Source organism: Nicotiana tabacum, chromosome 12, assembly GCF_000715075.1.
Source record: "Nicotiana tabacum cultivar K326 chromosome 12, ASM71507v2, whole genome shotgun sequence".
NCBI lineage: Eukaryota > Viridiplantae > Streptophyta > Magnoliopsida > Solanales > Solanaceae > Nicotiana > Nicotiana tabacum.
Window position 1 is genome coordinate 128,293,913 of NC_134091.1, and position 19,713 is coordinate 128,313,625.

Genomic DNA, 19,713 nt, shown 5'->3' on the forward strand with positions numbered 1-19,713 from the left:
TTTTGATACTTAACTGAATAATTACAAATTCTCCGTTAAAGAGGGCGTACACACGTTATATATTATTACTAATTAAAAAAAAAACAAATTTGGTTTAATTTGTCTAATAGAAAACAAACGGCATATATATAGCATATACTTTTAACTACCACATATTATATAGTCATGATAATTAATAATTAGCATAAGATTTCCACCACTTAAAGTGTTAAATTGACCGACTATAATTATCAAATATTTAGTTTATCTGATTACCTTAGATTTGCTTGCAGATCATAAGACCAATATACATTTATATAATTTTGTGTTATAATCTCCTACTTTACGAACAAAAGTATTTTTATGAACTAGTAATTTGTTGCATTCCAATTTCCAAATTTGTGGAATTGCAAGATGTCAAACTTTACAAATCTTTTACGTCTAAAGATAAAAAAACACAAGTTTTACAAATGACTCACGTATTACCTAAAAAAGAATAAAGAGAAGAGAAAGAACATAATGGAAAGGGAGAATTATTGGATATATGAAAGGGTCCTTAAAAAATCCAGCTGTAAGTTTTTTAAAAAGTAGTATACACATGACGTGGAGAATACAAATCACCATTTTGTGTTAATTTTTTTTTTAAAAATGTTCGGAAAAAGCATATTTGATTGAGCTGAAATTTAGAATCTGTAACGAATTATATGTTCAATATTTTGATTCTAGTAAACTCTTTTTATCTGAAAAAGAAAATTTGAATGACGACTTGCTCGTGATATCGCCTATCAAATTGGGATTTATATATTTATATATTATGCCATTTGATGTCAGAGTATTATATGTTCAATTTTTTGACACTAATAAACTCTTTTATATTTCCTGACAAGAAAAAAAATTGAAATAATTAGAGAAGTGCTGCTTCATCTTCCAAAAGTAATAGCACTACTCTCAAATAATTTATAGGGACAAATAAAAGAAAGATTAAAATACAGGGAAGCAACTATTTGTGGGAAACGTAAAGGATGAAGCCAACTAAAACTTAATCAAACTTAATCTCAAATAAGTTAAAATCAGGTTAGATGAATCTTCATCATCAAAACTATTCTAGAGTTGTTTTTGGGATTTAAAAATTTTGTTTTTAGAATCTGTCAAAAAATAGTTTAAATCTATAAACAAACAAATATTTGACAATAATTTTTTTTTTTTTTAAAAACTCTCAAATTCTATGGCTAAACGGGAACTTTGTCACGTAACATCATCTTAAACTGTAAAGTGTCCTTAGGTGAACATATTCCAATAATATTTAGTTGGTTGTCATTCTATGCAACCTTCCTTTTTAATTCAGGTTTGAAATCGATAATACGAGCAGGTTTATATATAAGGAGTTAAAACTCAATCAAACTATTATTCTATAAGGTATTCTTCCGTCTCATATTATCTGTCGTGATTTTTAAATATAATTGTCTCGAATTATTTGTTATTTTAGAAGTTCAAGATAAAATTAATTATAGTTTTTCCATTTTATATTTGATAGTAATTATTCTTGAAAATGGAGATATAACATAAATAGAGTAAATATTCAATGGAGAGAATTATATCTTAAGACATAAACAAGGGTAAAATAGTCCAATACTCCTTCTAATTAATGTTTTATAAAGGGCGTGTAAAAGAGTAACACGACAGATAATTTGAGAAAGAGGAAGTATATAAGAATAGTACTCCCTCCGGTGCATAATAAGTGACCTTTTTGCCGTTTTATTTTGGTTCTTATCCTTTTTACATAATCAAGAATGAATTAACTATAGTTTTTTAAATTTGCCCTTATATACATATCCCAATGTGTCAAGTTAACAATATGCAAATTTTAATTAAGAGTAATTTAGTCAAAATACTTATTTATTTTCTAGAAGTTAGTATTTTATTAAGGGACGTGACAAAGACAAAAAAAAATACTTATTGTGGACCGGATGTAGTATTGAATTAGGTATATTGGAATTACTTCTAATCGGCTGTCTGGTTTGGTATATTAAAGGTTTTGAAAGGGGAGTTCTGTCTTTATACATACTTATTCATGTATAAAAACCATGATATTGCTGATATCATGGTTTGCTATGTATAAGAATAACACTGAATAAGATTAATTATACATAAGTTGAAAAACATAATCAAAGAAGAAATTAATAATACCAAAGTAAAACTTGTATTATTTTACCTAATATATCCTAACAAACGATCCTTTAATTAATTATAGTTAGATAATGAGTTAAGATAAAAATATATTTTAAATTCAGAAATTCAGGTACATATATGACTGTCTCGTGAAGCATGAAAATTATTCAAAGTACAGTATAAGGAGAAAAAAAGAGTTCCGTTCATTTTCTTTCCTTCTTCTTCTTCTTCTTCTCTCCTCTCTCTGTAAACCCCAACCCCTTTCTCTCTCTCTCTACGCAACTCACATTAATTCTTTGCTTTTACCTTTAAATTCACGAGATCCCCCATTTCCCTTTTTTTCTTTCTTTGTTACTCTTAACATTGTAAAAATTTCTTAGTCAATCCACCATTACAGTTGCAAATAAGAGGAAAACCCAAACCCAGTTCAAGATTTGAGACTTTAAGATATACACATTGCTAAATTTATATTTAAAAAAAATGTCGCATTCTGGAAAGCCCATATCGGAAATGGGTTTTGACTCGTTAGCTGATCGGTTGAGAAACTCATTACTGAGTAGTTGTAATATTAACGAAGAGGAGGAGAAGAACGATAACAAGCCCGATTTTCGAGAACTGGATCTGGGTTCACCCGTTTCACCATTAATAACCCGAACGAGTCGACTCAGTACCTCCACCACCACCACCACTACTACTACTACTACAAGTAGCAGATCTAGCTCATCATCTGGATCCGGGTCGGGTCGAAATGTGTCATATTCGGGTCCTAAAAGGTCTGATTCGAGCCATTCCGGCGAACTTTCGGGTTCGGGTTCAGCCGAGAGCTCGCCTACAGTACGTGGGCTCAAACCGGGTCATGGGCGGTCCGATTCGGGAAATACACATCCGTTAATTTACTCCGGCGGATGCTCCGTCACTTCCCCTGTCGGTAATGCGCTTCCGGCTGGCAATATTTGCCCGTCCGGCAAGATTTTGAAAACCGGCATGGCTTGTAAATCCACAAAGACTGATGTTTTAGGGACCGGAACGGCTAATTACGGCCATGGCAGCATAATGCGCGGCGGTGCGGGTCCAAAATCCGCCGTCGATGGCGGTTCTGGCCATACTATGAATTCAAGAGGATTTACTGTTGGTGAGACAGTAAAAAGAGGGAGTTTTACTAATGATTCAGATGAGTTGAAAAGAATAGGGAATGAGAATTACAAGAAGGGTAATTTTATTGAAGCTTTGAATATTTATGATAAAGCCATTGCTATTTCTCCGGGCAATGCTGCATTACATTGTAATCGAGCTGCTGCCTTAATGGCTTTGAACCGGCTAGGGGAGGCAGTGAAGGAATGTGAGGAAGCCATTAGGCTGGATCCATCGTATGTTAGAGCACACCAACGATTAGGATCTTTGTTACTTAGGTAAGTGATTTATAAAAAGTTTGAATCTTTAGAATCTATCCATAACCAGTATGCGTGTACTGGTAATGTGGTGAAGTTTGTGTATGGTGTATGGATATAGAAAAGATCAAATTCTTAGAATCTATATGCGTGTTGTTCGCATATTGGTAATATGGTGAAGTTTGTGAACGGTGTATGTGATATAAAAAGGATCAAAATTTTAGAATCTATATGCGTGTTTGTATTTTGGTAATGTGCTGAAGTTTGTGTACGGTGTATGTGATATAAAAAAGATCAAATTTTCAGAACCTATATGTGTGTTTGCGTATTGGTTATCAAAATCTTGGTAATGTGGTGAAATTTCTGTATTCGAGAGCAAGTGTCAAATGTGTTATTTTGATTAATGTTGGTGGCTAAGTTATTTGCTAATATATAACTTTCTTGATTGATGCTTGCTGTGTATGGTCGTATTGGTTATCAACAAATCTTGGAAGTGTGGCTGTTAAATTCGTTATTTTGATTGTCTTTTCTGGCCTAGTTATTTGCTAATGCAAAACTTTCTTGATTGATGCTTGATAGTGTGTGTATTTTACCCAACAAATGTCAAATGGGATGCAGGAAATGTGTTGATTGGTGGGTGGATGCACTTTTTGATTAACCAGATCTGATTGTTTTGAATGAACAAAAGTTAATGGTTTTGTCTGTTTGGATTTTTGTGGTCATTGTTTCTGCTACTTGTTCCTATGTTTGTCCCTTTCTTATAGGGCTATAGTTTCATGCATTTTATTGTTGTTCCCCTTTCACTTTTTAGTTTCTTCGCGGATTGTAATTACACTTGCGACAGCATTCTCAGAATTCCTTATCTGAATTAGATTATTGGAGTTTGCTTGCTTATTTTGCCTAGAACTGTAAGCAATCTCATTTCCTGTAAAACTTACAGTTTAGGACAGGTTGAAAATGCAAGGAGTCACTTTTTTTCCCTAGGTCATAAGCCAGATCAAGCGGAGTTGCAGAAGTTGCAAGCGGTGGAGAAACATATCAGCAAATGCACTGATGCCCGGAGAGTTAGAGATTGGAAAAGTACATTAAGAGAAGCTGAGGCAGCAACCGCTTCTGGAGCTGATGCATCTCCTCAGGTAAAGCATTTCTAATGGTTCAGTTCCGTGACAAATTGGTTAATGAAAATTTCAAGTGCTGGTACTGAATTGCTGATATTGAAATCGCAGCTATTTGCATGTAGAGCGGAAGCTTATTTGAAGTTACACAAATTGGAGGATGCTGAATTGTGCCTATCAAAAATTAACAAGTTCGAACCATCTGTTGTAGCTTGCCAATCAAAATTTTTTGGGATGCTCTCTGAAGCATACGTATTCTTTGTTCAGGCTCAGATTGAGATGGCTCGGGGAAGGTGAGTATATGAGTATAACATATGCTGTAATAGAAATAAGAGGTTCAGCAGGAGTTGAGAGAATGGATCATGAATATCTGCAGGTTTGAAAATGCACTTACTTCCATTGAGAGAGCTGCACAAGTTGACCCTCGAAGTATTGATGTTTCTGTTTTACTCAACAATGTGAGGCTGGTGGGGCAAGCTCGTGGTCGCGGCAACAATCTATTTAAATCTGAAAGATATACAGAAGCTTGTGCTGCTTATGGGGAAGGGCTCATGCGCGATTCTTCAAATTCGGTTCTCTACTGCAATAGAGCAGCTTGCTGGTATAAACTCGGGCAGTGGGAAAAATCTCTGGATGATTGCAACCAAGCTCTCATTATCCAGCCAAATTATACTAAAGCTCTACTTCGACGAGCTGCCTCAAATGCTAAGGTGACATGCCACCTTCAAATCTTAGTTAGTACTACTCTATGTTCTTTTTTTGATAACCGTGGTGTCCGGGCCAGCTTGCGCGCCACAGGATGCTTGTTATTACCTCCCAATAGGAATCGGGTAATTCTGTCCACCAAGGCATGGACAGATGGGAAGAAACCTAGTGTATTTTGTCTCCGCTGAGATTTGAACCTGAGGCATCATTATGGTTCTCAACCCACTTTATCGACCAATAGGCCACACCTTTGGGTCCACTACTCTGTTTTCCTAGAATATGCTGTTTGAGAAAAAAAAAATCATAAATTTGACCTAATACAATTAATTATAGCTGGAAAGATGGGCGGAAGCTGTGAGAGATTACGAGGTTTTGAGGAGGGAACTTCCAAATGACAATGAGGTTGCGGAATCATTGTTCCATGCCCAAGTTGCATTAAAGAAGTCACATGGAGAAGATGTTTACAATATGAAATTTGGTGGGGAGGTGGAGCTGGTGTCGGGTCTCCAGCAGTTCCGGGCTGCGATTTCATCATCTGGTAAGTTTTCCTGCATCTATTATCTTAACCTTCCTTCTATCATTTACTATATAACTCAACAACTGCAGTTGGAAACTGTAGGTGCATCTGTGGTCCATTTTAAAGCGGCATCCAACCTACAATGCAAGCAGATATCCTCTTTCTTGGACACCTTAAGCACCAAATTCCCTTCAATAAGTTTTCTCAAGGTAAACAGTCATAGGCCCGAATTCAGAACTTTTACATGTACAACAGAGGAACGAAGAGAACTCATATTAACTTACATTTGTCTTCTGTTTTCTACTTAAGGTGGATGTGGAAGAGAGCCCAACAATCGCTACAGCAGAGAATATTAGAATAGTACCTACATTTAAGATTTACAAAAATGGTAGCCGCGTGAAGGAGATGGTTTGCCCAAGTCCAGAGGTGTTGGAGTCATCGGTGAGGCATTACAGCATTTAAGAGTGCGATTGCCATTTTTCATTGTGCTTTTTTGCCTATTGCCTTGCATTCTCTTGCAATTCCAATTGCCTGATCACTCTGAAAACCGTCTCCACTCCGACATAGAAGGATTCCATATATACATGTGACATAATCAGAGCTACCACAAAATGCTTTTATGAGCCAATTCAGCTGTGCCTATTGCCTGCAGAGGGAAAATTTAGTCTCCTTATTTTTACCCTTGTTTATTCATTCATTCATTCCTCATTTCTGTTTAACTTCTTTTCCCGTCTCCGGCATTCTCTTCCATTTGTATTTTTAAAATTTTTAGCCTTGCCTCCCCTAGGATAATCCATGTAGAATTGATTTTTAGAGAGAATAGAAGCCGCTGGCTGGATGGTGTTAGATGAGGATCACAATGTGTACATATACGATCATACACAAACCGTTGGAGGCCGAGGAAGGGATATTCGATGTCTAGTGGGTAGTTATTGGTTTAGTGAAAAAAAGATGAATATGATTATGTTTCTTAGCTCTAGCATTCTATCAATAAAATTCCATTTCTTTTCCCTCTTTCTGTCTTGGTAACATTTAACTCATTCATGATCTATAAGTTGCATTTCTAGTTTGAATGCCTTCTGAATGGTAGGCTGTGTACTGTTGATTTGAGTAGGGATAATCTTGCCATTTCAATCTCAATTATAAGGGATATGTATTTTTTTCCGATAGAGAAATCTCTGAGTGTATTGTCTAGCCAAGGGTCTATGGGAAATAGCCTCTCTATCCTCCCAGGGTAGGGGTAAGGTCTGCGTACACATTAACGTCCCCATACCCCACTTGTGGAACTCACTAGTTTTTTTTTTGTGTTGTTGAGAAATCTCTGAGTGTGAATTGACGCACTGTTCGAAACTCAGGCAAATAATTGGTCGCCCCCTCAAGTTTATAATTGATGGCTGGTTATGTGGACCGCTTGATATTTGGGTTTTGTACTTTGGTAAATTTCATAAGTATATGATTGTAGCTGTCCCTTTCTTAACTTGTCACTCCTCTCCAAACTTTTTCTCATTAATTTACCAATATTATGGACCATTTGGTGATATGGTACCTGTGCACATTCATTGTGTGTGTATATGCTATGGTCCCTCAAACCTAATATATCTTGAATGTGGCAAAATGAGTAACATGATTGCTCTTAACTTTAAAGAGGGAGAAGGTCAGTTGTTTTGGGGTGAGTTTCTCATTTCTATCTTAGTTTTACAGCAAACTGGTATATCTCTTAGGCAGCTATTGTTGCAAGCAGGCACTGCGGGTTCTATACTCTTTGGTGGGGTGGAGGGCTTTCGTCTTAAGTTCGGTAGAAGAAATACCGGAATGGTTGTTTTGTTTCAAGACGGGTCGAATAGTGAGTCTACATGCTATACCATAAAGAGTATAGCAAATAAAAGAGAAGGTTGGTCCCGTCCCACGGGTTAGTGAAGGTGGAAGTCCAAAGCTTAATAAGGTGGAAGGCGAAGCCGGGGCAAGAGCAAGGGTTGAAAGACAAGAGAGAAGTATTCAATCTCCCCTATTTGTTCCATTTTCAATGGTTAGTCGGTTGGCCAGGATGCTTTTGGTTTATCGGATCGATCGCAGTGGTCAAGTGCGCTGGACGACACGACATTCTCGTTTAAATAGTACCATCGATTGGAGACCGGATTGCTACCAGAGAGGAATGACTATAGGCACGTAACTTACTTTTGACCCTTTCTTTAATACCATTAAGAACATATGTTGCAGAATGAATTAAAGGAGCGGAATATTATTTATGAAGAATAGCTCTTTATATAGAGCTATAAGTTACAACAGAAAAGATACACCAAAGATACAGAAAGATAAGATGAAATATTAACCTAACAAACTTTTAAAATAATGACTAATAAATAATACTCCATTCGTTTCAAAATAATTGATTATCTTTATGTATCTTTTTATACTCCCTCTGTTTTTTCAAAAAAGAGCCCTATTGTGCCTGGTCTTTTCATTGGAAACATCATTTCTTTGATTGTGGCAAACAATGCGGCCTATAGCCTGTTTTGCCAAGTTTTCAAGAGAGAGAAAGTGTTTTTCATCTCATAAGCATTTTTTTTTTCTCACTTGAGGTATTTGGCCAAGCTTTTTGAAAAAAAAAATACTTTTGGGAAGAAGCAGAATCATTTTCTGATAAGCAAAAAAAAATCACTTCTTCCCAAAAGCATAAGGTTTTGACTTTTCTTCTTAACAAAAATACTTTTACCAAAATATAGTATATACCAAGATAATCGTTAAACCTAATACTTAGGATATTAATGTATAAATATTTCTTATTATTTTTAGGATAACTTTCTAGTATATAATGACTTTAGGGGTGAATACTTTTATATTTGTTGAATAATTTTTAATATATTTAACTTATATTAAAAGAATTAAGTACTTTTAAATTTTATTTTCATAATTTACTTAAATAAAATAAAAAGATTTAATTATTGCCTGTAATAACAAATTTTTAAGATTATTTATTTACTTATAATATTAACTATTAAGCAAATCTATTCATGTCCTTATTCGTAATTTGATACTTAAAAGCACTTTCTTAAAAGTTTGGCCAAATACAAATTATTGTTCAAAAGTGCTTTTCAGAGTGATTAGCCAAACACAAACTGCTTTTCTGCAAAAGTATTTTTTTCAAAAGTACTTTTAAAAAAAACATTTCTCAAAATAAGTTATTTTCTCCGGTCTGGCCAAACAGGCTACTAATTCTAAGATTTGAATAACTTTCACTTGAAATATACACCTTCAACTAATTACTTAAATTCAAATTTCAAATCTAAGGGTGTGTTTGGTACAAAGAAAAATATATTTTGAAAAATATTTTTTAATTTTTTCATGTTTGATTAGCTTAAATATTTTGGAAAACTTTTTCCTTATGAACTCATTTTACTCCAATTGGCGGAAAGTGACTTCCTTACCAAAAGGAGAATATTTTCCAAAACTCTTTCTCAACCTTTCCCACCCTATTCTCCACTCCACCCACCACACTCCCCAACCACCCCAACCTCCCATTCCTCTCCCCTCGCCCCCGCTAACCCTCGGCCACCCCCACCCCGAACAGTGTCTTCGTCATCTCGGCCCCTAAACCCCGGCCTACCACCTTCCCTTCCTCTTATTCATTTCGTCTGTCTGCATAAATTGTACTATATATTTTTAAAAGATATTTACTGATATCTAACCAAACACAAAAAAAAAATAAGTAAGAAAATTAAGAAAATATTTTTCAAGTGACAAACAAACCCTAAAACTTTATGGACAAACTTCAAACTCTAAAGAAACAAACCCCACTTAAGTAAAATTGGAGTCGAAATGAGTGAGAATGAAGAAGACGACAATGTATGGAAAAGGACTAAACGCTAGAAAGTCCAAAATACACAGGCAGCGAAATTAAAGGAATCTAATAAAGTTAGAAGAAAAAATTGGGTTTTGGATATAAAAGAATAAAGATACGTTGCTAAATGACACTTCAAGTCATTGTTACCACTCACAACTCATAGCGTAGCAGTGTTTGCCGTACGAATTACGTTACAGAGAATAGGGGGAAAAGATTTTCGAGATTGATGTGTAATGAACACTTCAAAAGGAAATATATGATCAGTCAATGGAATCAGATCATCATTCAATATTGTAGCCGTTATAGATCTATCTATCTATCTATTGCACTAAAAATTGTGGCTTTGTGATCAATGAATTAGGTTCAGAATCATGAGATTTCGGATTTAAATAATAATAATATATTTAGTGTATTTTCATAATGTAGGATCTGAGAAGGTAATGTGTATGCAGACCTTATCCTTATGTTGTGAAGGTAGATGAGCTGTTTTCAGTCAACTCTATGCATAAGAAAAGCAATTCATATTAGATTTGAAAAAGAAAAACAGTAATGAAGAAGTCATGCTGAAAATAATAATGGCAAGAACAGTAACAATAACAAAATAATAACGCAATAAGAAAGGTGAAACAAGGAAACCAACATATAAAGTACATTACATAATCCAGAGATTGACGGTTTATCCATTCAGTGACTTTAGCACTGGGCATTTCATAATAGAGACTATTAGATAAATTCAATATAATAGACGTCTATTAGCATTCCAGTCTTTTTTCTCCTTTCGGGGCCTATTCGAAAGAGAATCCACTGCTTCTTGGTTGTGAATATCTGAACTTGTTTTGTGTTGTTCAAAATTTTTTATTTAGGCAGTTCATACCTTCCATACATAATGTTTTGATCTAAAAATTTTAATTCTCTACTTTTCAGTAGTAACATATTCTCTCCATCTAGTAATTTAGTACTAATAGAGATCGAAGACTAAGATAATACAATGATAATAATAATAATATTGATTTGAAAAACACAACGAAGACAAACAATTGGGTTCAAAATTACAGCGAAGACAAAAATATTATATCTCTTTTTATACGTTCAAATTTTAGTAGATCGGGTTATTCAATATCTATATTGCAAGCTAGCTCGGATATTACGATTATAAAAAAAAGACAAAGATCCATATATTTATCAATCGTCTTGTCCTGAATTTCGTATACACTTTTTCCAATAGTCATGTCAATTGTGACTAGTGCTACAAATCCCAATGCCTTATTCTTTTTAACTCTTTGGTCATTTCTATTTCCTCCTATTGCGAGCAATGGCAATTTTCAAGGTCACATTGGCCACTGTAATTCTTGACGTGGCATGACTTGCATATATCACTAAGATTTTGACTGTCTAGCTTTTATATTTTGACTGGTGCATTGCATTGTATTCTTTCGATTTAATTAATTATACAATATTTGAAATTTAATGACTTAATTAATTAAAATTCATGACAAATAAAACATTATCTATCGAAAAGCTCATTTCCTAAACTCGGACTCAGAACATCTAGTTAAAGATAGAGTTGCGGCTAGAATGATTTCAATCATCCAACACATTTTTGATGGCATATCAACCATCCATTTTCATTAACGAAAAAAGTATTGAAAATACAATTTAACTTTGGTATAACATCCCTATATAATAACACTTCTTTATAAAAGTCAAACTTTTTCGGAACCAATTTTTATGTTATGTTATTGTAAATTTTTTTTATGTTTTGGTGGCCCAATAAGTTTAAGGCCCATAATTAATATTTAATTAATAAGCAAATCTCATCCGTCCGATCGGTTACTTGATGGACGTACTAGATTAAATGAGAACCTCTATAAATTGGTCATCTCCCCACCCATTAGGGTTACCGTATTTTATTTTCTCTCTTCCATCACTAAAGTCGTCGATAACGAAAGCTAGGGCAAGGGGCGAGAAACCAATTTAAATTAACGCTTCCGCTTCACGATGATGGCTTATGATTCAGGTATGCTTTCTGTACGATTTTGTGTAAATTATCATGTTCAAGATCCTGATATGCAATTAAAGTTTATGCTAACATGTGGTATTATGAGTCTGGAACTAGAACTGATAATCTTCTTCTATGAAAATATTTATTGCCTCTTCCGCTTCAGAAAATTGAGCCTTAAGTTTTCTGAAAACCAACATAATTAGATTTTAATTTCTAGCAGATCTAGAAAATTGAGATTCAATCTCGAAAGCAAGCCTTCTGGTTATTATGTTTGGTATGAATAAGTTATAATGGGCAAAATACAATCAATTGGGATGACAACATGAATCATCTGCCATTTTAGTTAAGTCCAAAGACATTATTAAAGTCGGGAACAGAAAGATTGTGAGGGTCTTACTAAATTAGGTTGGTGTTCGACCCCATTAGCTCTATGCATCAGTTAAAATTAACAATTTTACTGGTTTCATTATGTTTAACTTGAGACTAGAATTATTCAATTATGTTTGCCTTATAATCATTTTTTAGGCTAGCAGTCTCTATTATTTAATATTATTATTTATTCTAATAATAGTAAAGGCCAAACCATGATTATTTGTAACAGTTTATTGATTTAACTTATTTAAGTACTGATTTCTGTGTAAGAATATGACAAAAGTATTTCTCTGTACTTGAATAGATTTTTGTATTATATAAATTGTGATATTAGAAGTTACAGTTATAATGATGTGCAAGAATTTGATGATTCAGGAGTAACGTTAATGATGCCTTAATGTCATAAGTTGATTTGAAACTAGTTATTTATTTTTTGGGCCGTATAGTAATCTGTTATGTACTATTAGGTTGGTGAAACTATTTATTGTTTATTTTATGTATGTGATTAATGTGTATATAGTTTGTTAGTCACCAAAGTGATCAAACTATATTGTTTAAAGTATTCACATGCATAAAATCTTACGATCTCTATTTTGTGTGTGCACTTATGCTATATAGTTTGTTAGTCACCAAAGTAGCTAAACTAGTTTGTTTATGAAAATATGCATACATAAAATTATAATTTATTCATGAAATTAACGAAATGCCTATAATTAAAAATTAGTGGATAAATTAATTTTCACTATTGCTAGAACTTGAGGATTTACCCAAAGGTGAATCAATTATTCTATGAATAGTGAATATGATGAGGTAAATTAATATTCTTAGTCAAATATATATTGTCTGTCCAAAGATGATATATATATTTGGTTAAAAATATTTAACTACCTATTAAAGACTAAATGGTATTTAAATTATGATAGTGTATCGTAGTATTTACCCAAAGGAGAATTGTGATATGCTTTAACTGTTTTGTTGAATCCATATTGATTTGTGAGCATGTATTATCTATTTTGCATCTATTCCTTTTCATTCGCTTATTCGTCTGTTACTGTGTTCAACAGATTGAACTTCTCTGAATGGCGTAAACAAGTCTAGTTCCATTTAGGTATGATGGATCTTGTCTTGGCTCTGCTGAATGATAAGCCCACTGCCATTACTGATTCGAGCAGTGCGGATGAGAAGTCTTTCCATAAAGCATGGGAACGCTCTAACAGACTAAGCCTTATGTTTATGCGAATGAATATTGCCAACAACATTAAGAGTACTATTCCACAAACAGAAAGTGCCAGGGAATACATAAAGTTTGTGGAAGAATATTTTCGTTCTGCAGATAAGTCTCTCGCTGGTACACTAATGGCTGAACTCACGACCATGAAGTTTGATGGGTCGCGTAGTATGCAAAACCATATCATCGAGATGACTAACATTGTAGCAAGACTTCAGACCTCGGGGATGAAAGTGGATTATTCCTTCTTGGTTCAGTTTATTCTGAACTCGTTGCTTCATGAGTATGGACCTTTTCAAATTAACTATAACACTATTAAGTATAAGTGGAATGCTAGTGAATTGTCCGGTATGCTTACTCAGGAGGAGTCAAGACTTAAGAAACAAGGAAGTCATTCAATTAACTTCATGGGTCAAGGAGCTGGTAAAGGACTTAAAGCTCCACAGGATGCTAAGAAGGAATATAAGGCAGATACGTGTCATTTCTGTAACAAGAAAGGACACTATCAGAAAGATTGCCTGAAACGTAAAGCTTGGTTCGAAAAGAAAGGTACAATTAGTGCTTTTGTATGTTTCAAATCAAATTTAATAGAAGTTCCTAATAATACTTGGTGGCTTGATTCTGGTACAACTGCTCATGTATCTACTACTTTGTAGGGATTCTTTACGATCCAAACTATAAATTCAAATAATGATTTCTTGTTCATGGAAAATTGCATGAAGGATCCAATTGAAGGCATAGGGACTTATTGTTTGATCATGGAGACTGGACGTGACCTTGATCTATTACAAACTCTTTATGTACCTTCAGTTTCTAGGAATTTGATTTTTTTTTCAAGACTTGATGTTTCTGGATTTGATTTAAAGTTTGGAAATGGATGTTTTAATTTATATAAGAATGCTATTTTTTATGGTTATGGTTTTCTTAGTGATGGTTTATATAAATTGAAACTCGATATTGGTTTTTCTGAATCCATTCTTAATGTTCAACATAATGTTGGAATTAAATGTAGTTCACTAGATGAAAGTTCTGCTTACTTGTGGCATATACATTTGGGGTCATATATCCAAAGAAAGGTTAGAAAGATTAGTAAAGAATGAGATTTTTCCGAATCTAAATTTTACTTATTTTACTATATGTTTGGATTGCATTAAGGGAAAACAAACCAAGCATAGTAAGAAAGGTGCCACAAGAAGCACCCAACTTCTTGAAATTATACACACAGATATTTGTGGACCCTTTGATGTTCCATCTTTTGGTGAAGAAAAATATTTTATCACTTTTATCGATGATTTTTCACGTTATGGATACATCTATTTGCTAAAAGAAAAATCTCAAGCAACAGATGCTCTCAAGGTGTTTGTTAATGAGGTTGAAAAGTAATTAGATAAAAAGGTGAAAATTATTAGGCAAGATAGAGGTGGTGAATGTTATGAAAAATATAATAAATCGGGACAATGTCCAGGTCCATTTGCAAAGTTCCTCGGGGAACACGGCATATGTGCACAATATACTATGCTAGGAACACCTCAACAAAATGGTATTGCAGAAAGGCGTAATCGAATACTTATGGATATGGTTAGGAGTATGATGAGTAATTTCTCATTATCCAAATTATTGTGGATGTATGCTCTTAAAATCACTGTATATTTATTAAACAGAGTTCCTAGTAAGGCAGTTCCAAAGACCCCTTTTTTAACTATGGACAAGAAGGAAACCTAGTTTAAGACACTTGCATGTTTGGGGTTGCCCAGCGGAAGCTAGAGTTTATAATCCACAATAAAAGAAATTAGATTCTCGAATAGTAAGTGGTTACTTTATTGGTTACCCAGAGAAATCTAAAGGGTATGTGTTTTACTGTCCAAATCATAGTTCGAGAATTGTTGAAACCGGTAATGCAAGATTCATTGAGAATGATGAAGTTAGTGGGAGTGTTGAAAAGCAAAGTGTGGAAATAAAATAGGTGAGGGCCAATATTCTATTACCCACGAATGTGCCTACTTCCACACAAATACCAAATATTGTTCCAGTTGTTGAAGAACACTTTGATAACACTGAGCAATATTTGAATGAAACACTTCTTGAAGAAACTGACTCACAAATATCTGACACAAATGAATCACAAGAAATTCCATTAAGAAAATCTCTAAGAGTTAAAAAATTGGCTATTTCGGATGATTACATGGTTTATTTGCAAGAGTCAGATTTTGACATTGGTCTTAATAAGGATCCGGTTTTATTTTTACAAGCCATAGAAAGTAATGAGTCTGGCAAATGGATTGATTCCATGAAGGAAGAGCTAAAATCCATGGAATACAATAAAGTCTGGGATCTCGTTGAATTGCCAGAAAGTTCTAAGAGAATCGGGTGCAGATGGGTCTTTGAGACCAAACGTGATTGAAATGGCAATATTGAACGATACAAAGCCAGACTTGTAGCCAAGGGTTATACTCAAAAAGGAGGCATTGATTATAAAGAGATCTTTTGACCGGTCTCAAAGAAAGACTCCTTAAGAATTATTATGGTTTTGGTGGCTCATTATGATTTAGAGTTACACCAAATGGATGTAAAAACTATTTTTCTTAATGGAGACCTCGAGGAGGAAGTTTATATGGACCAACCAGAGGGTTTCGAAACTAAAGAAAAAGGTCAAATGGTGTGTAAACTGAAGAAGTCAATATATGGACTTAAACAAGCCTCACGAAAATGGTATATAAAGTTTAATAATACCATAACATCTTTTGAATTTGTGAAAAATACCGTTGATCAGTGTATGTACCAAAAGATCAGTGGGAGTAAGTTTATATTTTTAGTCCTATATGTTGATGATATTCTACTTGCTGCTAATGATTTAGGCATATTTCTTAAGACTAAAGATTTTCTCTCTAAGAATTTTGAAATGAAAGATATAGGTGAGGCATCCTATATGATAGGAATAGAAATATTCCGTGATAGATCACAAGGATTATTGGGATTGTCTCAGAAAGGCTATATCGAAAGAATTCTAGAGAGATTTAATATGAACAATTGTTCAGCAGGAATTATTCCAATTTAAATAGGGGACAAATTTAGTCTCATGCAATGCCCTAAGAATGATGTAGAACGAAAGGAAATAGAATCAATTCCTTACTCTTCAATTGTTGGTAGTCTGATGTATGCTCATACTTGCACAAGATCGGATATTAGTTTTGCGGTCAAAATGCTAGGAAGATATCATAGTAACTCAGGAATTGATTACTGGAAAGCTGCAAAGAAAGTTTTGAGGTACCTGAAAGGAACAAAGGATTACATGCTCATGTATAGGAGATCCAAGCATTTGGAAGTTGTTGGATACTCGGATTCAGATTTCGCTGGATATATTGACACTAAAAAATCCACATTTTGTTATTTGTTCCAATTAGCTGAAGGAGCAATATCGTGGAAGAGTGCCAAATAGTCTGTCATTGCTACATCCACGATGGAAGCAGAATTTGTGGCATGTTTTGAAGCCACAATTCATGCATTATGGTTGCGAAACTTTATTTCAGGACTTGGGGTTGTCGACACCATTACCAAGCCGCTAAAAATTTACTGTGATAATTTTGTAGTAGTATTCTTCTCCAAGAATGATAAGTACTCCTAAAGTGCCAAGCATATGGAATTAAAGTACTTTACCGTCAAGGAGGAAGTTCAGAAACAAAGAGTGTCACTTGAGCATATTAGAACTAATCTCATGATTGCAGATCCGTTAACGAAAGGTTTACAGCCAAATACATTTAAGGAATATGTACATAGAATGGGTCTTGGATGTATTTATGATTTTTGACACTCTAAGCTCATTTACGTGTTTCTGATATACATTAATGATTTCATGTTTCTCATAATGGTGTACACATTATTGTTTTGAGATGTTACAGGATAAGTCTCAATGGGACATTATTGTGGACCTTAATATTTTATAGCTTATGAACCTGATACGATAAATTACTAATGTTGTAGTATATGGAAGGGAGTATGTAGACAAATTATATATAACCGCCATAACTCACATTTACTAGTTTATCGTATTGTGGTATTTATGGTGGACATTATAGAAGAGATTTGTTTATGCGCAACTAATGTTCCTATATTAAATATTAATATTATGTGATTATTGGGGCAAGTGGGAGAATGTAAGATTTTCTTATGTTTTGGTAGCCCAATAAGTTTAAGGTCCATAATTAATATTTAATTAATGAGCAAATCTCATCTGTCCGATCGATTACTTGATGGACGTACCGGATTAAATGAGAACCTCTATAAATTGGTCCTCTCCCCACCCAATAGGGTTACCATATTTTATTTTCTCTCTTCCATCACTAAAGTCGGCGGTAACGAAAGCTAGGGCAATGGGCGAGAAACCGATTTAAATTAACGCTTCCGCTTCACGAAGATGACTTACGATTTAGGTATATTTTCTGTACGATTTTGTGTAAGATTATCATGTTCAAGATCCTGGTATGCAATTAAAATTTATGCTAACAGTTATAATATATATTCTCTATAACAGCACTTCGCTATAACATCCAAAAATATTCGGAACAAACGATACTATTATAGAAAGGTTTGACTGTAGTTAGATTAGGCAGGACATGACATATCTTCATAAACCTTAATAGGAGGGTGTGAAAGTAGAGAATTAGGGTAAAAAAAATTAGTAAGTAGTCGAGAGTATTTCTTTTCCAAATAGTATTACTGTATTAGTATCATGCCTTTTCTTTTTTAGATTTCTATTACTACATGTTATTTTTATTACTTCGCTTAACTTATTATCTTGCTATTGTCACTGCTTTTTTTCTCATGGCATCTCTAATACTGTATTTCTTTTCCAAAACTGCTGTGATTATGATTTTCTTGAGTTAAGGGTCTATCGAAAACAGTCTCTCTACCTTTAGAAGGTAGGTCTGCGCACACACTACCCTTCCCAGACTGCCGTACGTAGGATTTTACATAACGGTATCATAATTTGAAAAGATGGACAAATGAAAAAATCACTGTAATAACAAGTGTCATTTTCTATATATATCCCCAATATTTTTATTTTTTCTATAAATATCTACTGAAACATTTCAACCAAGTGGTGTCCCGTGACACCGCATAGTATAAGGTGCATACACCCCTACCTCCCAAGATCGTACTCGTGAGATTGTACTGGGTATGCTGTTGAAAATGAACCTAAACTTGATGTATGACCTAGGGGAAAGATCATGAGTCACAAAGGGAATACAACTAGTCATTTCGTTGTACAGTCAGACCTCTATATAATATCCCTATATAACAACATTTCTCTATAAAAACTAAATTTTTTCGGAATTAATTTTTATGTTATGTTATAATATATGTTCTATATAACAATATTTCGCTATAACATTCAAAAATATTCGGAACAAACAACAGACCGTAAGACTTTCTTAATATGGTAAATTACTTGAAGCTTAGAATAATTATGTAGTGGCTTATCATCAAAAGAATTAAGAAGCACAATGAGTTGAGGAAGACAAGTAAGAGGAGTAACTGCACTAGGAATTAGATGTGCATTATTGGTTTAGGCCTATAGGACAAAGATGTTTGACCAAATCAGTGAAGTTAAAGCATAAAAGCGATTCTAAAATTTTTCGTACCATAGTATACTTCGGATACTGATACTGCTTAAATGGGCCTCAGAAACCTTATCAGCCCACATAAAGAAAAAGAAAAATGTCAAAATTGTCATTCTACTATTTGAAATTGAATAATTTTGATAATCGTTAAACTTTTGATCTAATATTACCCATTAAAAAAGTCTCGTTTTTATCTTTGATCGCAAATTTAAACTAAAATAAAAAATTGAGTAGATGTGTCCTTTTATCTTGAATTATTTTTATGCGTGAAGAACACTCATCTTATGCTGAAATTCCATTAACAGTAAGGATACTTACAAGATGATTCAGTAACGACAAAGGCATAAATAGACAAAAAAAAATGTAAGAAAGGGTAAAGTGGAGCAATTTAAGTTAGGACAAGGTTTAATTCGGCCACTTTCAAAGAAAAAGAAAATAGTCTATACGTTTCAATTTACAATTTAGATAGATAGTTTCCTTATTAATCAATTCAAAAAAAAATTACGCATTTTTATATTGAAAGATGATGAACTTTAAATATTTTATTTTAATTATTTTACCCTTATAGTTATAAATATCATGCCCCACAAAACTTACCCACAAAGATTTTACTCAAACTTTTAGGATAACACGTTTCAAAAGTTTTTTTTTTTTATTAAACTCTGTGCCGGATCAAAAGACCTTATCTAAATTGAAACAGAGTGAGTGAATATACGATAAAAGGCTAAACAAACAGTTGAAACACAATCCCAAAATGGAATCATTGCATAAGAAAGGTA

General features: G+C 33.8%; 1 protein-coding gene across 1 annotated transcript; it reads left to right on the plus strand.

Annotated features, from left to right (window-relative positions):
- Positions 1–2,307: 2,307 nt before the first annotated feature.
- On the plus strand, positions 2,308–6,883 carry LOC107817678 (TPR repeat-containing thioredoxin TTL1-like). Its single transcript, XM_075227079.1, has 7 exons — positions 2,308–3,557; positions 4,477–4,672; positions 4,763–4,944; positions 5,028–5,361; positions 5,690–5,894; positions 5,976–6,082; positions 6,183–6,883. Exons 1-7 carry the CDS (start codon positions 2,629–2,631, stop codon positions 6,333–6,335), a joined length of 2,106 nt encoding a protein of 701 aa, XP_075083180.1. The 5' UTR covers positions 2,308–2,628; the 3' UTR covers positions 6,336–6,883.
- Positions 6,884–19,713: the final 12,830 nt, after the last annotated feature.